The sequence below is a fragment of the Hipposideros armiger genome, unplaced genomic scaffold (genome assembly GCF_001890085.2).
Source record: "Hipposideros armiger isolate ML-2016 unplaced genomic scaffold, ASM189008v1 scaffold_147, whole genome shotgun sequence".
Taxonomy (NCBI): domain Eukaryota; kingdom Metazoa; phylum Chordata; class Mammalia; order Chiroptera; family Hipposideridae; genus Hipposideros; species Hipposideros armiger.
In genome coordinates this window covers 3209138-3232074 of record NW_017731497.1, presented here as the reverse complement: position 1 = coordinate 3232074, position 22937 = coordinate 3209138, and the positions used below count along the sequence as shown (strand labels likewise).

The following is a 22937-nucleotide window of genomic DNA, read 5'->3' as shown; positions in this document are numbered from 1 at the left end:
AGTGAAGCAACATCCTCCACAACTAGACTGAAGAACAAAAGGACAGCAACTTGTCTGTTCCCCTTCCCCTGATTCCCCAGTGCTGTTCCCCTCCCTCAATTCCCTAATAAAAACTTTAATTAAAAAAATTAAAAAAAAAGTCTTTCCTTACTAAAATGTAAGCACCATGGGAGCAGGAATTTTTAGCTCTTTGTTCATGGCTGTATCCCTTTCACCTAGAACAGTGCTTAATATGTTGTAAGTACTCAATAAATATTTCTTGAGTAGATCTAGAAGTGAGGATAAATTTGTGAATGAAAAATTCATAATGCATTTTAAGAAAAGCAGCTATAAGCCTTTGAATTTGTTCCCACAAAGCGTCTGTTGGTGGCACTTTCTGAAAGTGAGTAAATACTAATGTCATACCAGATTAGGTGTTCAACAAAGAGTTACTGAATTAGTGTACTGTAGTTCAGACTAAAATAGTATTTCTTAGTTTGTTTCTTTTAAAGTTTGTAACCATTGATCCATGTTGAATTTCTTACCCTTCGTAGATGTGATATATGTCTCTGCTGCAGGCAGCATGCTCTGCCAGATTGTTAACTCCCTACTGTTACTCCCGGTGTCCGTGGCTCGGCCTTTACTGAGTTACCTCCTCGACTTGTTGCCACCTCTTGATTGCCTTAATAGACTCCTACCAGCTGCCACTCTTTTAGAAGACCAGGAGTTACAGTGGCCTCTTCATGGTAAGTAAAGACGGTGAAAGAGCAGATAATGCTTTTGAGAAAATTTTTCCTCTTGCATACGTCAGGTAAATAATATCTGACACTTGGGTATTTTATGTAATGAACAAGATAAAAGTTGTTATCTTCTAAGAGCTTACAGGCTAAAGTGGGCACTGATATGAGAAAACTTAAGAAGTTGTTCATATATAACAGTGTCGTGAATACGTTCTTTATATGGTCATCAGGTTTGAATCGTATATTTCATTGATTCTAAGACACTTTTTTTTCCAAATTTTGACGTGGTTCTAATTGGAATACATCTTACAATGGATGATAACTCATTCTTTCATAATTCAGTCAGCAGCATAATGATAACATTTTACATCAATGGATTGATTTGATTAAAAATGTTATTTCTTAAATGCAAAGATTTTTAGATTTGAATCTCTGACAATAAAATACTTTGTATTTTGGTTGGATATATAGATAGCTGAATGGAAATTGGGACTATTTTTCTGTTTTTCTTTGTTAGGTACTTTATAGGAAATAGCATTCTGATTTTAGGCATGATAGTTGAGTTCACTCTAATTTATAAAATGTTGATGACTCTATTCAGTTGAATATAGCTTAAAATATCATGTCTAGAAAACATCAATATGTTTTTCCACTAGAGTCTATCTATCCTAAGGCTATCAAAGGAATTTCATTACTGAATCTTAAAAACCTTTGAAGTTTAGGTGAGGCCACATGACTTATTGGAAAGAATCCTGGATTAATACATAAAAAGACCTAGATTTTAGTCTTGGCTGTGCTAGTAATTTGGCTGTATGATCTTGGGCAAGTCACTTATAACTTCTTAAAGCCTTGATATCTGTTCTTATCTTTATGGCTAAGCATGGTTTTGTTTTTGTTTTTGTTTTTGTTTTTTTTTGTTTTTAATGTGAAGAACTTTTAAAAACAAATGTTCAATAAGAAAGCCTGGGTCTGGATCTTAGTACAAAACAATTCTGAATTCAGGCCTTAAAAGCATTACACAGCACTAAATATCATCTTGCTAGATTAACTCATGTGTTGATTTTGGAGAGATGAGCTGCCTCACTCTTGTTGGTGAAATTTGATCTGGATAATGAAGAGGAGGAATAGAATCCTTTGGGATAATTCTGTCATATACTATTTTAATTTTTATCTTAATTTTTATTTGATAGCATACCTTATCTGAATATGTTTTAAATTAGCCTAGTAAAGAGAATATATACAGAAAGTGTTATTTGTTTTCTTGGTAAAATTATTTTGCTTCAATATCTTATTGCAGTGCAATAGAAATGAGAAAGCTTGAGAATCTTGAATACCAGATAAAGGCGCAATTACTAATGATTTTATCTTCAGGAGGGCCAGAACTGATTGACCCTGCTGGCCTGCCGTTACCTCAGCCAGCCCAGTCTTGGGTGTGGCTTGTGGATCTGGAAAGAACAATTGCTCTTCTTATTGGGCGGTGTCTTGGTGGCATGCTTCAGGGCTCCCCTTTGTCTCCAGAGGAACAGGACACTGCATATTGGATGAAAACACCACTTTTTAGTGACGGTGTAGAGATGGACACCCCTCAGTTAGGTAATATGCTTTTTTACAACATTTAAAATATATGCTGCGTCACACAAACTAAAGCTCTATAAGTTTACCTACCATGACTTACCAGTGCTCAGACACCTCTCAGATGTGAGTGGTAGTCTTTCTCCTCCCAGCCTCTCCTGTTTTCATGCTGATGTTACGTTGTATGATTTCCTCATTTTTTCCTCCCTGTTTATGGTGCCTTTGGGGATTCTTTGTTTTCTACCTCATCTCCCATTTGTCTACTTTGCTGGTAGACTAGCTCTCAGACTGTCTGAAAATGAGGATTTCTCCAGTTCCTGAACAGATGATCTGGTCGTTTTATCTAGGATTGGTCCTTAAATCTCTTTGGGCCTCTAATTTTGATCTACAAAATAATGAGTTAGATTTGATAGCCTATATGGTCATATTAGATCTAAAATTCATTATTTCTCTGATAAGAGAAAGAGACTCAGAGATTGTCCAAGAAGGAAAGCCTAAGAGAAATCTCAATCTAAGAGAATGTTAGGGAAAACAAAAAGTTGAAACCAAGACAAAAATCACAAGGATTCTACTTTGGGGTTGGAGGGTTGGAGAGTGGAATAAGGAAAAGCTATTGAAGGTTTTCCTCCTTTTCCAAATAGGAATGTATATTCATCATTTCATTTATGAACTAGAAGGTGATTTTGACGATGGCTAGTGAATGCTAAACTGGTACTTTATAATGCATTTGTATCAAGAAAAGTAAAATCATGGTTTTTCAAGGGATATTTAACATCATAAAGATGGTTACAGTACTATTAGTGTTTAACTCTGTTACCATATCTCCTTCTGAGGACAAAAGTGTATCTCTACCTTCCTCATATTTCTGTTTACTCAGTTAACTGGCCTTTAATATGAGTAAAATCACTTTCTATTTCAAGTTTTTATTCTTATTTTTCAGTTGTTAAATGATAAAACCATGAACTATTAAAATGTTACACTTTATGTTTAAATACTTGGAAATATTAGGAAAAGGATGTTCGGCCTTTGTAAATTTATGATTCAGTTACGTTATGGGTTAAATTGACTTTTGGGCTTATCCCATGAACCTGACTATCATTTACAAGTTTTGTTTTGGTTTTTTTTTAAGCTGAGCCATCCTGCTACCTGTTGGTAGCTCAGCGGCTGCTCAGCTTGGGCTGGGAATCGAACCGCTGTTGCTCAGAGCTCAAACTCTGGAGCGAGCTCTTAACCAACTGAGCCACTCGGCCGGCCCTTACAAGTTTTGTTTTTTAAGTGGAAAATTATTTCTGAATTCCAAATGTCCCATTAAAAAGTTAGGAAACACCTGAACAAATGTAAAAATTAGTTGAGAAATTGTTCATGGTATCTTTGATCTCTCTTGAATCATAACTAACTGTTTTCCTTTAAATCTAGAAAATTCTTGTCTAGTCTCTTTCCCAGTGGCCCCATGTTTCTCAAAGAGGATATCATTCCCTTTCAAACAAGAGAACTCTTTGTTATACAAGACTGTTATGCATATAGGCTTCTGCCTACCAAAATGCCAGAATTCCTCCTTGGAGTGGCACATTTGGCCACAGATTTTTCTGGAGGAGATGGAAAGGATGATACTACCTCCAACTGAGAAACATTAAAGAACTTTGTATCATCTACTTAAAATGGTTTGAATTGTGTCATTTCATATGCATTAAATAAATGTGGTAAGATTTTATTTACAGCACCAAAATTTATAAGGTTTAAAATTGATAATATGAATCTTTTTTTTTAGATAAATGTATGAGCTGCCTATTAGAGGTAGCTCTTTCAGGAAATGAAGAACAGAAGCCTTTTGATTACAAACTGAGGCCTGAAATTGCTGTCTTTGTAGACCTTGCATTGGGTTGTTCAAAAGAGCCTGCGCGAAGTCTTTGGATCAGTATGCAGGACTATGCTGTTAGTAAAGGTGAGATGAAGAGGGTAAAGGGGGTTAAATATGTAGATAGTTCATAATACTAATATATATGTAATGTATGTAAATAGAAATCACAGGGATCACTCTATTACTTTTTTATTGAAAAGGTTATTTTACAAATAACAGTTTTAAAAAATTTATTTTTCCTTTTTGTGGAAAATATACTAGGTGGTTTTTTTTTAATTGTGAATATTATTTTTTTAAATTAAATTTATTGGGGGGCAATGGTTAGTAAAATCACATAGGTTTCAAGTGTACAGTTCTATAAATATCATTTATATATATGCTCACCACCCACAGTCAGTTCTCCTTCCATCGCCATATATTTGAACCCCCTTACCCTCTAGGGTTTTTTTGTATATACATGTATCTCACTTGAAGCAAACCCACTGTGGGAAAGTTGAGATTTATATAAAAGATAAATCCAAAGGCCATCATTGCACTGAAGATTCCATGCAGTGTAAATGAATTTAGTATCAGAGTAGGTATAATGAATCTCTTCCCTTTGCAAGCCCTGGTGTCAGAACTGAAAGGATGTGTATGTAGGAGTCTAAACTCTGGGCCTGGTCATTTTCCCCTCTGTACCACTTGCCTACTTCAGAGTGCTGGTGAAGATATCAATTTGAAATAAGGTGTACTACTAATATTAAGTACAGTAGTAAAGTGCTATGCAAGTATGTAGTGGCATTTCAGTTTCTAATATTTAATTAACAAAATGAATTTTGTGTACAAGTTTGCAAAGGATATACCTGATTTCTCTTTAGCTCCCATGTTTTCCCTCTTGACAATGACCTGGATTGTTCAGAATCACATATCCCTAGTTGTCTTTTTCCATATTATATTTTCTTATCCTACCTTTGTTTCTCTCCATTTCTTTGGATTTTCTTCCTTCTGTGATAAAAATGTTAAAAGTATTGGGTTGTCGGAAAAGTCGACACATTTTTGCAATGAAAAACATAGAAAAAAATACATCATGACTTTCTGACAACCCAATAAATACATTTTCATCTTTTATTATCTTTGATTTTGAATAATAACAATGAAATGAGATACATATTATTCAGATCGTTAAAACACCAGTAAAATGATACCTTTGAAAGTTTAATCTCATCCAATTTACCATTCATTTATTTTATTCATTCTATTGTATTGACTCCCGCCAGAGGTACAAAAGTATGGTAATGGAAGAGAAAAAGAATTTACATTCTAAGTGATATTTTCTGAATAAAAACTCATTGTATGACTCCATTTGCTGAATTGCTTATATACGGTATCCTGAACTTTATATTTGAATAATGGAAACATTCTTTAGTACTTGGTATGAAATGACCATAACTTTAATGGTGTTTTCAAAGAACCGATTACTTTAAAAATTGCATAGAAGGGTAATCTCTGCTAAATTTGAAACACAGCAAAGGGTATTACTTTAGTTTGTTTTTTAAATTGAATGTTAGCCTCCTTGAAATGGAATCCTGTTTGATTTTAAGCTGTCACAATTCTCAGAATAGCAAGCATTCCCTCAGAACAGATGATCTCTCAAGAACCAAATGTGAAAAAATTTTGTACAGACTGTCATTTTAAGATTCTTTGTAAGCTGTAAGACTTTCTTAAATTTGTCATGTTTATATTGTCACTTTTTTCACCAGTAAAATAGGTAAGTCTGAACTTAATTTTTTACCTTGGCATATAGAAATGACTAGAAAACCAAGATGTAAAATTTTATCTCTTGAGGTAGGAGTTTTAAGAAAGGATTAGGAACAAATTAAGTTTACATGGGGCTTAATATTTGCCAAGGGTGTTTTTGTTTTGTTTTTATGTAGTATGTTAAATCTGTCAAATTAACAGAATGTCTAGCAGACATTCTGAGAGTGGAATAGACAGTAAACCCACCCCATTTGGAATTGAGCTGCATTTTTCAAATACAGCACTGATATGCTAACATGGCATGAAAGACAGCTCCTGACCAGTTCTCATCATCTAATGCTGTGATTTAAGCTTTCTATTGCATGTACTCATTTCTGTCCAAATGTTGTTTCTTTTCTTACCCACTTAAATGTACATGTATTCACAATATCTCCTTTCGTGGATTCAAATACCATATACACTTGACTAGTTTACTTGATAACTCTACTAGGAGATCTAATAGATAGTATTTATTATCAGACTCCTGATTCTAGCTCTCTATCCCCCAAAAGTGTTCTTCCTGTCTCAGTAAATGCCAACCACATTTTAAATACATTTATAGTCAACCTTGACGTCTCTCATATTCTCATATCTGATCCATCAACAAATCCTATCAACTCTACCTTCAAAATACATATGGAATCTGACCATTTCTCACTACCTCCACAGCTACTACTTTTGTCTGAGCCCCCACCGTTTCTTACCTGAATCACTTCAGTAATCTGCTGAATCCCTATAGGAAGTTCTCCACTCAGCAGTCAGAGTGAGTCTCTGAAAACACAAGTCAGATCATGTCATATTTCTATTCAAAGCCTTCTCACAGTGCTTGCCATTTCCCTCAGAGTAAAACCTAGAGGACTTGCAATGGCCTGCAAGGCCCTATGTGATCTAGTCCCAGCCAGCTTTCTTATGTCACTTACCACTCTTGTGAATGCATACTTTGCTCCAGCCACACTGGCCTCTTTGAACCCACCTCAGCGCCTCTACACTAGTTTTTTCTGAGGAGATACTGTATCTATGTGACTTCTTCCCCTCCTTCACCTAGATCTCGACTCAACTGTAGCCTTATCAGAGACCTTCCCAAACCAGCCTATATAAAATAGGAATCCCACACAGTACAGTAGTACTCCCTGTTCTCCTTACCCTGTTGTATTTTTCTCTATAGCGCTTACCTGGCATATTAATGTTTTTATTTATTGTCTGTCTGCTACCCCTCAACTAGAATATAAGCTTTGTGAGATCAGGAACTTAGTTTTGTTCACTGCTGTATTCCTAGCACACAGAACAGTATGTGGGATCTAGTAGGTGTACTTGTTAAATAACTGTTTAGAAAAATGATAATATTCAGGTGTTGGATTACTAAAGCTATTAAAATTGCCTCTGAACTGTTTTCTGAGCCCTTTTAAATGTCAATACATCGTTTTTATTTTCAGATTGGGACAGTGCAACTTTAAGTAATGAGTCACTCTTGGATACTGTGTCCAGATTTGTTCTTGCAGCTCTTCTGAAACACACAAATTTACTTAGTCAAGCATGTGGAGAAAGCCGGTAAGTAACTTAAAACTATCCTCAGACAAATATTTGCTCTCATGATGTTAGAAATTAGGTAACTTTTCTATTTTGATTTTTTATTTAGATATCAACCTGGCAAAAGCTTATCGGAAGTGTACCGTTGTGTGTACAAAGTTCGAAGTCGTTTACTTGCTTGCAAGAACCTTGAACTTATTCAAACCAGGCCATCATCACGAGACAGATGGGTAAAGTTGGAAATCAGTTTATTTCTGTGTTTTTCTGCCAGTTGTGAGAGATAGCTCCATTTTGGTTTATGTCAGGGGAAAAAAATGTGCCTTGCTTATTGCAGATGTTCAATAAACGTTGAGTAATTTGGGCCTGCCGAGTCTCAGTTGGTTAAGAGCTTGCTCAAGAGTGCGAGCTCTGAGCAACAGTGGTTCGAGTCCCGGCCTGAGCTGAGCTGCCGCTGAGCTGCCAACAGGTGGCAGGATAGCTCAGCTTAAAAAAAAAAATGTTGAGTAGTTCTTTTTCTAGTGAGAAAGTTGGGCAAGTAAAAGATTTGGGGTTTATTTAATCCCACATTTATCAATTAGGATATGTCTGCTAAAAATATATATATGTTCTTAGGCTGTACAAATTGAATTGTCCAATCATATAAATTAATATTCCTTTATTTTATGATGATCAGACCACATTTGAATTATTCTATCTAATTTGGGGTGCTGTCATTTATGAGGGACATTAACAAACTACCTTGGATTGGTGAAAGGCCCGAAAATCATCTTATACAAGAACTGGAAAATTAAAAAATGTTTATCCTAGAGAAGTGAAAACAAAGGGAAGTCACATGATATGAGTGCTGCCTTAAAATAATTAAAGAGCTTCCATGTAGGAGAGGAAATAAATGTGTTCCCTACTGTCCCATTGGGCACAGGAAGGACTAAAGGTTAACAATTGAATGGAGACTCATTGTTAGCTGAATATAAGGAAAAAAAGCCTTCTAATATTAGAGTTGTCCACTACTGGAGTTAAAGATTGAAACCTCTTATTAAGGATGTTCCAGAAATAATTCATGCACCAAAAATGAGATGACTTCTACTAAAGTGCTTGGTAACCCTGATAACATGATCTTATAGTTATAAGTATAAGCCTCTATAATACATCACCTTCAGAAATGCTTACTTTGAAACTTTGTACATTAGATGCTTTCACTCCATTATTTAGATCTTGGATTTTAAAAATCAAATTCTATCTATGTGTTTGTATTATAGTATTCTTTTGGCATGCCCTGATTTGATATTTGTGGATTTATTTGTTAGTGACTTTGAAATTACATATGCCTCAATTTGTCATTATGTTGAGGCTCAAATTTGAAACACATGTTATGGGAATAATGACTTATGTATTGTGTGAATCTGACTGAGTATCTCCTTCTTTGTGAAATTCTTGTTATTCACAGGCCATGAAACACAGAATAACTTTTATTATGCATCTGAGGATAACATTAAAAATTTTCATTTGTGCTTTATACTGAGATTTGTGGGGGAAGTGATATAGTACTGTTACAGGACTGTTATGGTATTTGTGACCCTCTTAGCACCTATTATAAGGACTCTTTCCTCTAGATGACTGCTAGGTAGCATAACTATTGTGGGAAATAAAACTAACATTGTCCTTACCAGATTTCTAATTTTTGGTTTCTTCAGAGGCAAACAAAGTAAAGAAAAAAATGAAAAACAATACTGTTTGTATAATTGAAATTTGCTAAGAAAGTAGAACTTAAATGTTCTCACCAAAAAAAAAAAGTTTAAAAAATACTGTTTTAAATTAGAATTATTAAACACTTATACAGAGTAATAACATACATAACTTGAGAGAGACTTAATGGAATAAAAATTCATATTCTTTAAGTACCTTTTATTGTTAATGCCATACTTAACTCATTTTAAGTTGTAGCTCTAGGAATTTACAACTGAATAGCAATATAAAAATCAATTTATAGCATGACATTTTAATAAAAATACTGAAGACAAGAGCGTAGATAAGTGTCTCTGTATATATTTTGTGCACATACATTCTTGCTAATTTTTCAGGTTTATCGAGTATGTCATTTTTTTTGTAATAAAATTCATGTGTTATATTGATATTAGCAGTATTTCCATAGTAAAAAAGTCAAGGTTTTAATGAAGTTTTTTGAAGTTTTTGAATACTATATTCAGTGTCGCTCTGTTCATTTCTTTAAGATCTCAGAAAACCAAGACTCTGCAGATGTTGACCCTCAGGAGCATTCATTTACCCGGACCATCGATGAAGAAGCTGAAATGGAAGAACAGGCCGAGCGAGATCGGGAAGAGGGGCATCCAGAGCCAGAGGATGAGGAGGAAGAACGGGAACATGAAGTGATGACAGCTGGCAGTGAGTACATACCTTACTTTACAGATACACACCGTGCCGCTCTTTTTGGTAGGGGAACTGGCTAGAGAAGAGAAAGACAAAAGATTCTCACCAGTTTTTTGTAAAAGGACCTGATCTCCTGCTGGTGATCTGAATTTACATTAGCTAACATTTCAGCTCCTAAAACTGTCATAGTTCCATTCTGAAGCTATTGACTTGCATGTTTGAGGCTGAAAATCTCTGGAAGCAGGCTTTCAGAAACCGTGCCCATTCCACTGAGTCTCGACATGCATGAAATGATGCCCATGAGTCATTGGATAAGGTCATTCAAAGTATGTCCTCTTGGGACACCAAGTTGTCCATTGGCCTGGCTGACTTCCGTGTGGTGAGGAAGAGAGCCCCCTTCTATGCCTATTAGGAGAGCCCAATTATTTTCATACGTAGAACTTTTAAAATTATAAAGTTTACCCACTGACTACACTGCTATTTTCAGTAGGGAGCAAAAATATACATGAGATACTATTGGCTGGGTAAATAACCCTTTTCAAATTTTTATATTCCAAGGCTACAGTAGTTTTTAAAGATAATCATTTAGATATTTAAAGAGAACATTCAAAGCTTTTAAAACATTTGTTATTATTACCTTTTGAGTGATTTGGCTATTTTAAGTTAAAGAGTGTATTCACTTTAGTTAAAATGTGTGTTCACTTTGTAGCCTAAAACGTTATGGCCAGCTATGCATTTGCTATTGGGATTGTCTGTGTATATAAATCAATCTGACACTTTATTATCAGTTTATTTGTGTTCTGGATACTTCTAGAAATGATTTTGAGGTGGCTCAAGACAAGATAAAAAACCATAAAACAAGAGGAAAAGAGGAGGTCTAAATGGAGAAAAGGAGATAGGAGATGGGAGGGAGAATAATTATATTTTAAAAACTTAGGCTGAGGGAATTTTTGTGGTTGAACTTAAAACTTAGCTTAGGAATTCCTGAAAGCAAAGGCCAAAAGGGAAAAAATAGTAGCAAAGTGTAGCCCTCAATTATAGTAATAGAAATCATAATAGTCATTTGGGGAGTAATAATTTTTAAACGAGCTAGTTTTTGAGCACCTATTATATACTGGGCACTGGGTCAAATGCTTCATATAGATTAACTCATAATCCACACAACAGTCTTACAAGTTTTAGTATGACCCTGTTCTTAAGATGGGCAAACTGAGGTTTAAGGAGGCAAAATTATGTGCCTAGAGCACAGTTAGTAGCAGCTGGAATTAAAACCAGATCTGTCCAAAATTCCAATGACAGTTCTCTTAATTACTTTAACTGATTTCTAGCTCTAGATTCTGCATTTGTCACTTTGGTTTTTATTAGAAATAAAGGACTTGCACCAGCATAATGAAAATATCATCATAATTCTATGGAATACACAGATCTACTTTTAAAGTTTATACTTCCATATTAACAGATGAATCTAGTGTTTTACCAACTTTTCTGCCTTGGTACCTACCCCATTAAGAATAGCCTCTTCACTTCAATTTCGAGCAAAACTTTTTTTCCCTGTCGTGAAGTATCTACCACTACATCAGAACCTTGTTATACCCTGCTGTTTTGCTTATAAATTGGGAAGAGCTGGCATCAAATGGACATTCCTGGTGATGCCATTTGACTCTGGAGGCAATCTTGGCCATAGGTTATAGCCACATTCTATTTCAGCAAAGACCTTTAGTGGTTGTGATTATTTAATGTGTTCGAGATATAGCAAAGTGTAGGTGTTAGATATTATATGGAATTTGGAAGGGGAAAAGACGCCTTTTCATTATAACTACTGCAGCTTAAATTTTGACTGTTTCTTTTGTAATCTAACATTTTTCATGCCAAGATCATGAATATAAAAGCAGTTGTTTTTATCTAATCCAGTGCTTCTCAAACTTTTGTGGACTTCAGAATCAGCTGGAGGGCTTATTAAAACACATCTTGCTGGCCCCATACCTAGAGCTTCTGATTCAGAAAGCCTGGGATGGGCCCAATCATTTGCATTTCTAACAAGTGCCCTGATGATGTTGATGCTGCTGATCTGAGACCACACTTTGAAAACCACGGATGAAATTCATAAGTAAGAATAGAAGTAAAAATCAGCCAAATCCAAATTCTGTAAAGGCATGTGTTTCCTATTGTGATTTTCATGAAAAGTTTAATATTTTATGTATTTTTGATATAATTTTAACTTAGTTACTATGCTGTATTTAATGTCTAAAAAATAATTTTTCCGTCTTTCAGTAAGTTTTTGGTCCAAATGTTTTGACTATTTTTATTGTTATTTTTTTTTTTTTTGCTCTTCTCTCCCCATGTGTTAAGACCTTGTTTTTGTGTTGCATGTTACAGAAATCTTTCAGTGTTTCCTCTCAGCCCGTGAAGTAGCTCGTAGCCGAGATCGAGATAGAATGAACAGTGGGGCAGGGTCTGGGGCTCGAGCTGATGATCCATCTCCTCAGTCTCAGCAAGAGCGAAGGGTCAGCACAGACCTTCCTGAGGGTCAGGATGTGTACACTGCTGCCTGCAACTCCGTGATCCACCGGTGTGCCCTCTTAATATTAGGAGTAAGTCCTGTGATCGAAGAGCTTCAGAAGCGAAGGGAAGAAGGACAGTTGCAGCAGCCTTCAACAAGTGCCTCTGAAGGGGGTGGACTTATGACCAGGTGGGACTGACTAGAAACTTAAAGCATTTACTCTCCTCCCTTTGTTACTGTATGCATTGTAATGGATTATTCTCAAAGTTAAAGTATTCTTCTGAAATGAACACAGACATCGAGGAAGAATTGCAAATTGACTGGGATGAATTGAAAATAATGTAAAGAGTAATACTGATTTCTGAGATAATGAGGCACAATTTTTCGTACATATAAACAATAGTAGTTGAGAAACATGAGGTTATTTGCCTGTCTCTGTAATTTAGTGGCATGCAGATTATTTTGATGTAATTGAGATGGGCTTTGTGCTTCGACAAGAATCAAGATTTCCCATCAACGGACATAATTACTCTTCACTGTGTGTGTATTATCTATGCTGCTAGTTCCATTCAATTTTATGTTCACTAACAGTCCCAAATCGAAAAACTTTTCTTTGTGCATGTGAGACAGGAGTGAAAGTCTTACTGCAGAGAGCCGGCTAGTCCACGCAAGTCCAAATTATAGACTGATCAAATCGAGGAGTGAATCTGATTTGTCTCAGCCTGAATCAGATGAAGAAGGTTACGCACTGGTAGGTATACCTAGATTCAGTAAAGAAGGATTTTTGTTTTCAAGGTATAGATGCATAAGTCTTTGGTTAGAATAAGTAATATACATTTGTTTTAGACATTTATTAAAAAACTTTTTAAAGAGAAATGAGATAACTATATTGCATAGATATTTTCCACTTATATGTTAATGACTCTCAGATTTCTATCTTTAGCTCTGACTTCTTCCTAAGAAAACTACAAATTCATATATCTGACTCCTTGATGGATATTCTACCTGAGCATATCAGGTTACCCCAATCTTAATCTATCCAAAAATAAACTCGTCTTTCTCCCAAACCTTCTTTTGTCATATTGCTTGTCCTAGTAGGTGGTACTTTTAACTATCCAGGCTGGAAATCTGACTTCATACAAGTGTTACCTAAACAAAAAACTGGTTTAAAAGCTAATTCTAAGCATCTAGGGAAGGTCGAATAGTGTGTTCAAGCAAGTTTTATTGTACCACGATGTTTTTGTTTGTTCTTCTTCCTCTTATTCTTCATTCCCATTAGCATCTTTGTGCTCCCAGTTCAGCTTCCCAGTCTTGTAGTCTAATGAGATTCCTCTCTGTCCATTTTTTCCCCCCAGTCTCAACAGTCTCATTATCTGGTCTCCCAACCCTGTGATAATTTTATAACATAGATTATGTTACTTCTCTATTCAAAACCTCCAACAGGCTTTACTTTTTTTCAGAGTAGAAGCCTAAGTCCTCACACAGGCCTGCAAGACTACATATCCCGGCTGCACTACCTCTGTGATGGACTCGTACACTACTCGCCTCGGTGACTTTCCTGCCACACTGGCCTCTTGGCTTTTCCACGAACATACCACACACCTACCTTCCCCTTTGGGCCTTTATTGGCTGTTTCTTCTGACTGGAATACTCTTGTCTGCGTGGCTAATTCCCTCACTTCAAATCTTCATTCCGATGTTACTTTTTCAGTGAGGTCTGCCCTGACCACTCTGTTTAAAACTGCAGTTTGCCCTCTCACATATTTACTCCCTGTCTGCCTCTCCTTGCTCTGCTTCCCCCCACCCACCACACACAGCACCTAACATAACATTATATTTATCAGTTGGCCTACAGTAGAATATAAGCTCCTTGAGGACAAGAATTTTTGCTATTTTATTCACTGCTATATCCCAAGCACCTATAGTGCCTGGCACACAGTAGGCAGTCACTAAATATTTTTTAAATGAATGACTGTCTTCTCAATTTTGGTAAAATTTCTGTGCCCACTCTGTCCTTTCCACTTTTTACTTCAGGCCCTTATTACTTTTGTCCGAACTGGTAGTTTTCAGACTGACCTCCCTACTTTTTCCAATCCCTCTCCTTATGCACTGCTCCCAAAGTTAAAGTTCTTGAAGACACAGACAACAACAAAACATCTGCTTGTCATGCTACCCTCTTATTCAAAGAACTGAGTGACTACACTGCCTACCCAGAAATTGGAGAGTCTAGAAAACGTTGCCTGCCTGCTTTTGGAGCTAGTTTTCTCCTGCAGACATCTACATTCTTGCCGTAGTAGTCCATATGCCAGACCCCAAACATAAGGAAGCCTCTTGAGCCCCTGTTCAAGCATTGTTTGCTTAAAATGTCCTTCTGGTTTTGTTGATGAAGTCCTGTCTCTCTCTTAAGGACTAGCTAAAATGTCGTCTCTTCCAGAAAGCTTCCCCAAGATTACTCACAGTGATTCTCACTGTTAGTAACTCGAATAAACCACTAGTGGTTTGTTTCATGTTGAATTTATGGATTATTAGTATTTCTTTCTAATAGACCTTTTAGAAGGTCTAAGGTTTTTTTTAATGCACCTGATATCTTCTACAATATGCAAAGCACAGATTGATAATTCATTTCAACTGAGATCAAAAGATAAAAGATGAGAATAGATGTAGTTAAAGTGGCATGCTTTTTGGAAACAAACAATGAAACTGACTTAGTCACAATAGGCTTAAGACTCACTATTGATTTTGATCTGGGTAAGACAACCTTTCTGAGCCTCAGCTTCTTTATCTTTGAAGTGGAGAATAATACTGACTGTGGTAATTACATCATCTGGGTTGTTGTGAAGAACAAGTTTGTTAATACAGTGTAAACATTTTGATAATTATGTTTTCAAAACAATTCAAAACAATAGGAAGACAGCTCTATATTGAGAAGTGGGTTGAGTCTAGATTTAATTGCCGAGATTATTCATTTAGTTTCTACATAATGGTTAGTTAAAAGATTAATGAACACATTTTTGAAAAAGGTTGACGCTTGATTATCTTCCCTTGTGGAATATTTAGAAAGATAGTATCATAAAAGGTGGAAAAGTCAAGAACCAGAGAGAGCAGATTCTGTTGCAGGTAAAGGGAGACCTGGACTGGGCACTTCAGCTTCAGAGCCTGGTGTAGATTGAGAGCAGCAAGCGGTGGGGCAGGTTAGGTTTTTCCAGCTGAAACATGTCACCCTTCTGCCTGAGGTTATTTAGGATTACCGTTCATATCCTTGCTATGTAGTAGTACTTCATTTACTCTGAATTGTTAGTGAATGAAATGCTTTCTTAAAATAATTGAAGTAAACCAGTTTAATGCTAAATCTTTTTTTAATCTTTCATAAAAAGTATTATGTCATATATTATCTACTTCTCTGTTTTAGTAAACAAAGAGACTTAAGCAAACAGTTAAACTGAAGTTTAACCTCTACCTCCCTCATTTCACAAAGGATTTGATTTGATGTACAAAAATAAATACTTTGTAAAAGGATAAATTAAGTGAATGAATTAGGGCTGAAAGAAGCTAAGAGGAAAATAAAGCCTTGGGTAAGATTTGTACACCTGAACACATGTCCTGTGATGTTCTGCTAGAGGTGGGCCACCAAACAGGAAAACCATAATGGGTTACATGATTCACAGTATCTAAAAGAGAAAAACAGACCAGTTATTCAAGGGAAACAGAGATATCTCTGGTTCTGAGGCCTGAGATAAATTTCTTCCATGAGCCCTCATTGCAAAGGTACTGTATGATAAAAATGTTTTATTGCATGACATACAGTGATGTCTTCAGGAACTCTTGTGATGACCATTTTGTGTTCTGTCCAGCACCAAATGACCTGAGAATATACTCATTTCTGGTGTGTGTGTGTGTGTGTGTGTGTGTGTGTGTCAAAATGTATTTATCTACAGTGTGGGTACATGTGTCTGTGTGACCAGGTAAAGATTTTGTACAATGACATTTCCTAAATGGATCTGTTTTGTCACTTCTGTAGCCTTTCTTCTTTGCCACCAATATTTTTATTGTGTGATAGAGTACAGTTGAAACTGCTAAGACCGTAATGTCAAGTGTGCTTAAATTTAAGTCATCTATAGTTTGTGTGTGGTTGGCTGTACATTTGAGCAGAGTAGAGTTGTCTACAACTCTCCCCCTTCCCCCCCATACACACACACACACACACACACACACACACACACACACACACACACACACACACACACACACAGAAATCTACTTCCATTCTTCCTGAAAACCTTCACTGTTTTATTAAGCTGTTTGCCATTTCACCAATTTGAGATTTCTTTATTTTAATAGGTTCTTTAAAACATTTTAAAAACTTTAAAACACTACCAGAAGGCTTAGGACTATGTTATTTTCTGTTAGCATGGATTCAGCAGATTCTCTTCCTTTAAACACTTAGCCAAGGCTAGTGGGAGTTTTCAAAAGAGTAGAAAGTGAGGTAGTAATTTTGGAAAATACGACTTTGCTACAGGAGCTTTAGGCATCCAGAGGGTATTAATAAAATGTGTTTGGAAGAAAAAAGACAAAGATTCCAAAGAAGAAAAGGTGACAACACAGAAAAACTTCTGCTACTTTACAATGTTAATTAATGTACACTTTGACTTTGAGTTTTAGTGTCTGAGAGTTATGTGCCTAGGCTTTCTTAGAGCTGTTTTCAGTGGATGTTTAGACTTTTCATTAGTCTGACTTGACTGGTGAATAAGTAGCACATTGCTATAATTATATACTGTTTTATTAATACTCTATTAACTCTTAATCTTAAAGTGCTTTTCACAACTAAATTTTATTATTTTTAACATAATAGAGTGGAAGACGAAATGTTGATTTGGATTTGGCATCATCTCGTAGAAAGAGAGGTAAGAATTAAAAAACGTTAAATATCTGGCTAAATTAAGTAGCTGTTTTTATATCTGATGTATTTGGATCTGATTGTCATTGAAATGTTATTGCAAAAAAAATTTAGAAACATTTTATCAGAAGAGTTAAATGGAAGATCATTTTCTTTAAAATATATACCCTTTAAAACCTGGGAATGTCTAGAAGTTAATAATCAGCTCTGTTTCACATTTGTCATGTGTTTTGATTTATTAAAAGTCCTATGGAGCTCTAGAAGCAGTGCTTTACAATTATGGGTTGGGGAGACATTATGTACATAATTTGCCATATTTTAGCTCAGTGATATTATAGTTGCTGTAGTTTAAATGGTGTTACAGGGAGAACTCTTTACCCCATTTGCTTCCTGCACACATATACACACTTTCAAGTTGAAAGTTTCTAGTTTTCCTCTTTGCCTCTTAAGATAAAGCATGGAATAAATGAACTAATGATTTCTAAAAAAAAAAATTTCCCACAAGGAACAATTTTAAAGTGTCATCAAGAGTTAACTTCACTTGTTAGAAGCTCTGTCTTAGTGAATAATATAGTTAACTCTTGGTTATATATGCACATGGATGGGAAGAACAGAGTTTTAGATAATACAAATCCAAGGATGATTAAAACCTCTCCAAGTATTATTCTCTATTAACTGACACTTTTATTAAACCCATTCACACTGTGGTTATGAAAACGTGAAATATTAAAAATTGCCACTAGTGGCAGTTTCTAAAGGCCTGTGGGGGAAAAATTTTTTTTTCATGCTATTAAGTCTTTTATATTTCAAAATGAAACTCCTGTCTTGATAGCTTCCTTGGCAGAATGTTAGGCACCACCCCCCCCTTCCCCCGTAGAAAAAAAACAGGAATGAGAGGAATAAATACACATTTTTTTTTTTTTTAGCTGAGCCATCCTGCCACCTGTTGGCAGCTCAGCAGCAGCTCAGCTCGGGCCGGGCATCGAACCGCTGTTGCTCCGAGCTCAAACTCTTGAGCAAGCTCTTAACCAACTGAGCCACTCGGCTGGCCCCCAATTTTTTCGTTTTTGTGTTTATAACTTAGAAGAAGAAATGTTGGTATTTCTATAGACTTATCCTTTAATTATAATCAGAATACATGAATGATTTTTCTGAAGTATTAGGAATAAGGACTACAGCTGGTACTTTCTTTTTTGAAAATCTTTTGAGACTATAACATATTAAAGCTACTGGGTTTCTAAAAAAATTTTAAGGTATTTGTGATAGTAAAGAAATTAAATGATGTTTAGTATAATGTACAATATGTATTTTATTTTCTAATTCTTTGAAAAATGGCAATTCATGTGCCATAATTAGTTGGAGTCTCCTTTTCCTTAACCACTTGACTTTGGAATTATGTTTTTAGAACAAATTTACCTTCCTGATTTTGGTCAGCTCAGATGAATATTATTTCTAAAATTTCTTGTGTTATATTAATGAATGCATATCATTTGGTGCTAGAGAGAAGATGGCTCCAAACTTACTGATTAGCATAAGGGACCTCTAGTTTAAGAGCATCGTAATATATTAATTATATTTAAAGTGATAGTCCATTGGCTAAAATTATTCTTTTCTCTCAAATCTTTATCATTCCTATGGAAATATAAATTTGAGATTCAGTCTACGTTAACCATGTCAGCATGTGGCAAAGCCAACTTTGGAATAAAAAAAAAAGTGTTAAGAATAACCTAGAATTATTAACCTAGTGCTGTTAACCTAATCTTGTTAACCTAATGTTATTAAGAATAACCTATAATTTAGATATTAATTATTTAGGAAGAATTAATATGACATTTTAAAATTACTGTCCTAGAGCTGCTGCCTGTTCAAATTTTTAAACAATTATCTTAGAAGTAGATGTGGATTTCCTGCAGTTTTAGATCTAAGTAGACACAAATGAATTAAGCCATCAATCCAAATTTTGTTTATGGATAAACTACCTTCTCCAAAAAGCTCAAGGTAGTACTGAAACCTATTAACTTGTTGGAATTTAACTTTATTTTGTTGAAAACAGAAAACAAATATAGGACCTCATGGGAAAAGTTTTCTTTTTAATTAACCATTAAGGAAGTTATAATAGGGAGGCAGACTAGTTATGTAAATTTCATGATATCACTTAATGTGGTGCTAGTTTATTCTAATAGCATTTTAATGTTTCCTGAGAAAAATTTTATTGACTGCTTTGTTTCCAGGAGTAGGTGACTAAAAAGGAAAATTATGTTAAAAAGGGCAGCAAAAATAGTTTTCAATCTCATGAATCCTAGACCTTGTGGATTAAAAATAAAGTGTACACTTAATAGTTTTATTTTATTATAATGGATTTCCTTCTTCAAAATAAATTAACATTGAAGATACACTTAGGAGATTATATTATGAAAGGAATTTTTAAAAATTATGTATATTTAGTGACCACCCTCTGACCAGATAGATTTTTCTGTCTTTTTTTTTTTTTTTTTGGGGTTTCTTTGTTTTTTGGTTTGGGTTTTTTTTTTGGTTTTTTGCTTTTAAATGATGGTGAAATAAACCACCCTTTTTTCCCTCCTTATTTATTGTCAATATGGACTAGATGCCATAAGCCATAATATGCCTATCTTCAGTTGGGCAGATGAACCCACCAAGTCGGAGAACTATTTGGAGCCATTCAGGTGTTCCGATTCTGACTTGAGCTATGAAGGACAACAGATGTCCGGCCAAGTGAGAATTCTCCTATGTGCTAGTTTACTCCTTTCCAATATTTTCCAGAAGAAATATAACTTTTCCCTTTCACATAGCTTTTGTATTTATTAGACTCAGTGGTCCTGAGTTATTAAAAGCCTAGTAAGAGAACTTAGAAATAATGTTTAATTATGTCCCATTTACCGAAACTAAATAGATGTATCAATGACAATTAATGGTTGTGTACACTTTTCAGCTGCTGTTATTATGTTTCCAAAGATGCCTCCAAAGACTCCTCCTAGTGCCTGTAATTTCAGTAATTGCATTGGGGATACTAGGATTCATGCTGATGAACCATGATTGCTGCTTCTTCCCTTACTCCAGTTAATGTTTCCCAATTGGTCCAAGCTCTTGATCCAAGAAAGTGAATGTAGTAGAAAAGGGTAAAGCCAAATGAGCATATAAATTTAGCTCAGCCAACTTGCTCAGCTCTTTAGAGATATCAAAGCTAAATTTTAAAACCAAAAATGTCATAAATTACTTTAAAAATTAGAGACAAGTGAAACATATTTCTCCTTAGCGTTTCAGAGGTACTATCATATCTGTACTCATTAAATACTTTTAAACTGCTTACTGTATGTCAGGAATTGTTCTTGTTACTTCAAACATATTATTTAATTCTCTTAATGGCCTGTCAAAATTCTTGACAAAACCTGTTAAACATGTTGGTGTTTCAGTACTTTGATAAATACTTAAAAGATGGGCCATGGTTGTGTAGAACTGGGCTCATCCTTCATTGAAAGACAATACCTTTTGGCAGCTGCTTAACTGTAGTTTTCATATTGAAGCTGAAGCTGATACAGTGAAATAATGGTAGGGATACCAAAACAACAATTGTAAGTAGCAATATCAGGAACCTTATTAGTTACACTACTATGTGGTTTGATTTTTTGCCACCCCAGGTGTTTAAATATAGAGTTAGGGTTTTGTTGCTAAAATAATACTGGAAACATTTATCAATATGTGTGTTTTGTGGTATAACATGTATGGGTGAAATGCTGTTTTATCTATGCATTTCGAATGAGATTATATAAAGAAGAGCAGATATAAATGTTGTCTTCTGTATCATATTTCTCCTTTTGTCTTCTGATTCTTGTATGGTAGTGTATTTACTCCTTTTTGGCCAGTTGAGCCCCAGAAAAAAGAAGAGCTTCAAGCAAGTACATGATGGCATGTTTAATTTTTTTCCCCCTTTTAGCTTGCCTACATATTTTATGGTTTATAAAGTATGTATTGCAGCTCTGCCATGTTCATTTTGAAAATTCCATTTAAGAACCAAAGTTGTAAGGACAAGTAAACAATCTTAAAAATTTCTTGTTGGACTTTACATTTTCTTTTTATAGTAGGTCACTCTGAATTAATATTAAGTAATTGGGCTTTTGATTTGCTTTTCAGATACAGTATTTCCAATATTCAGCTATAACAATATAGAGCAAATCAAAGTTATCAGGTTGTTATAATTTTTTTAAAGAATTAGTTCTTTCGGCTTGCATTCCCAAACTGTAAAATTTTATGTTTCAAAGTATTTTCAATGTCAGCCTATTTTGGTTACTATTATTTATTTATCCTAATGATTTCAGATAAGTGTCTTTCCTGTTCTTATATTTTATTCATACAAAGTTTTATTTGGGTCATACACCTAATAAGTTGTATTTAAATTAGGGATCAGCAAACTATGGCTAGTGAGGCAAATCTGGCCTGCCACCTTTTTGTAAATCAGGTTTTGTTGGAACACAATTCCACTCATCTGTTTATGGATTGTCTGTGGCCACTTTTACACTACAACAGCAGAGTTAAGTCATTGTAACAGACACTTTTATGACCCACAAAGCCTAAAATATTCACTATCTGGCTTTTTACAGAAGTTTGCTGACCTCTGCTGTAAATTGCAGAGAGGCTTTAATTTGGGGTTGGCCACCCATTCCATAGAATAATATTTGGAGTATAGTAATATAACTATTTGTAGATTGTTCACAGTTGAACCTGAGTGTAGTTAGGCAATTGAAATTTCCATGGATCAGTGATTTGTGAGTTGATTAATAACAGGAAAATGTAAGACCACCTCCCATAAAAATAAGGAATTAGTGTTAATTAGCAGATCAATTTCTTTGAGCCTCTTTTCCTCAATTGAGGAAATTGGACTAAATAATCTTTAAGGTCTCTTTTACTTTTTGGTTCTAACACTAACTCTGCACTTTGTATTTCCATTTTGAAAAATAATTTATAAGTTATGGAAAATAGAATAATTTTTATTATGAAATTTTATTATTGAACATACAAGCTCAATGCAAAGAGCCAAAAACTATTATTTTTAAGTTAAGGATAAATCCAGAATATGGGGTGCTGAAGGAAATGGAAAATGATTCTTTCTTTTTTTTTTTTTACCTTAACCCCTACTTTATTCTTTATAATTTTTAATTTAATACGTTATACACCCATGACATTATTCTTTGGATTTTTTTCTCTTTTCTATTTTATATGAAAAAATATTCAGCTATATAATTTGAGGAAGTTTTCAGATTGGTTATTTTTCATGTTCAGTAAAACTGAAAATTCAGCATTTTTTAATTTTAAGAATTCTTGCAAAAACTTGGAAATCAGACAAACCATATATTCTTTGCCATTCCAAATTATTTTGTAGAATGCATATAATTATTTCATAGTCACTTTATATTAGCTGCCTGTTATGAATTTTGCAGTCCTGAGGTTTTACTGACACCAGTATAGTAATTCAAAAATAAGCTATGTAATCAGTATTGTGTTAGTTTGTTCTTTCTGTGGGCATTAGTGTTTAAGTAGTTCTCTTCCCAAATCTTTTCCATCTAGTTATATAACACATATAATTTTTGTAATGCACATTTTTTTTTTTTTTTTTTTTTTTTTTTTTTTTTTTTTTTTTTTTTTTAGCTGAGCCATCCCGCCACCTGTTGGTAGCTCCGCGGCTGCTCAGCTC

The 22937-nt window shown here is 34.8% G+C and overlaps 1 protein-coding gene across 1 annotated transcript in view; it reads left to right on the top strand.

Moving 5' to 3' along the window:
- HERC1 (HECT and RLD domain containing E3 ubiquitin protein ligase family member 1) overlaps positions 1-22937 on the top strand; it is a 205579-nt gene that overhangs the window by 90043 nt on the left and 92599 nt on the right. Inside the window, exons 17-25 of the mRNA XM_019650781.1 lie at positions 534-725; positions 2091-2312; positions 4060-4233; positions 7359-7473; positions 7562-7682; positions 9681-9852; positions 12214-12526; positions 12968-13088; positions 17186-17237. Coding sequence (XP_019506326.1) covers positions 534-725; positions 2091-2312; positions 4060-4233; positions 7359-7473; positions 7562-7682; positions 9681-9852; positions 12214-12526; positions 12968-13088; positions 17186-17237 — 1482 coding nt within the window. The remainder of the gene's footprint in view (positions 1-533; positions 726-2090; positions 2313-4059; positions 4234-7358; positions 7474-7561; positions 7683-9680; positions 9853-12213; positions 12527-12967; positions 13089-17185; positions 17238-22937) is intronic.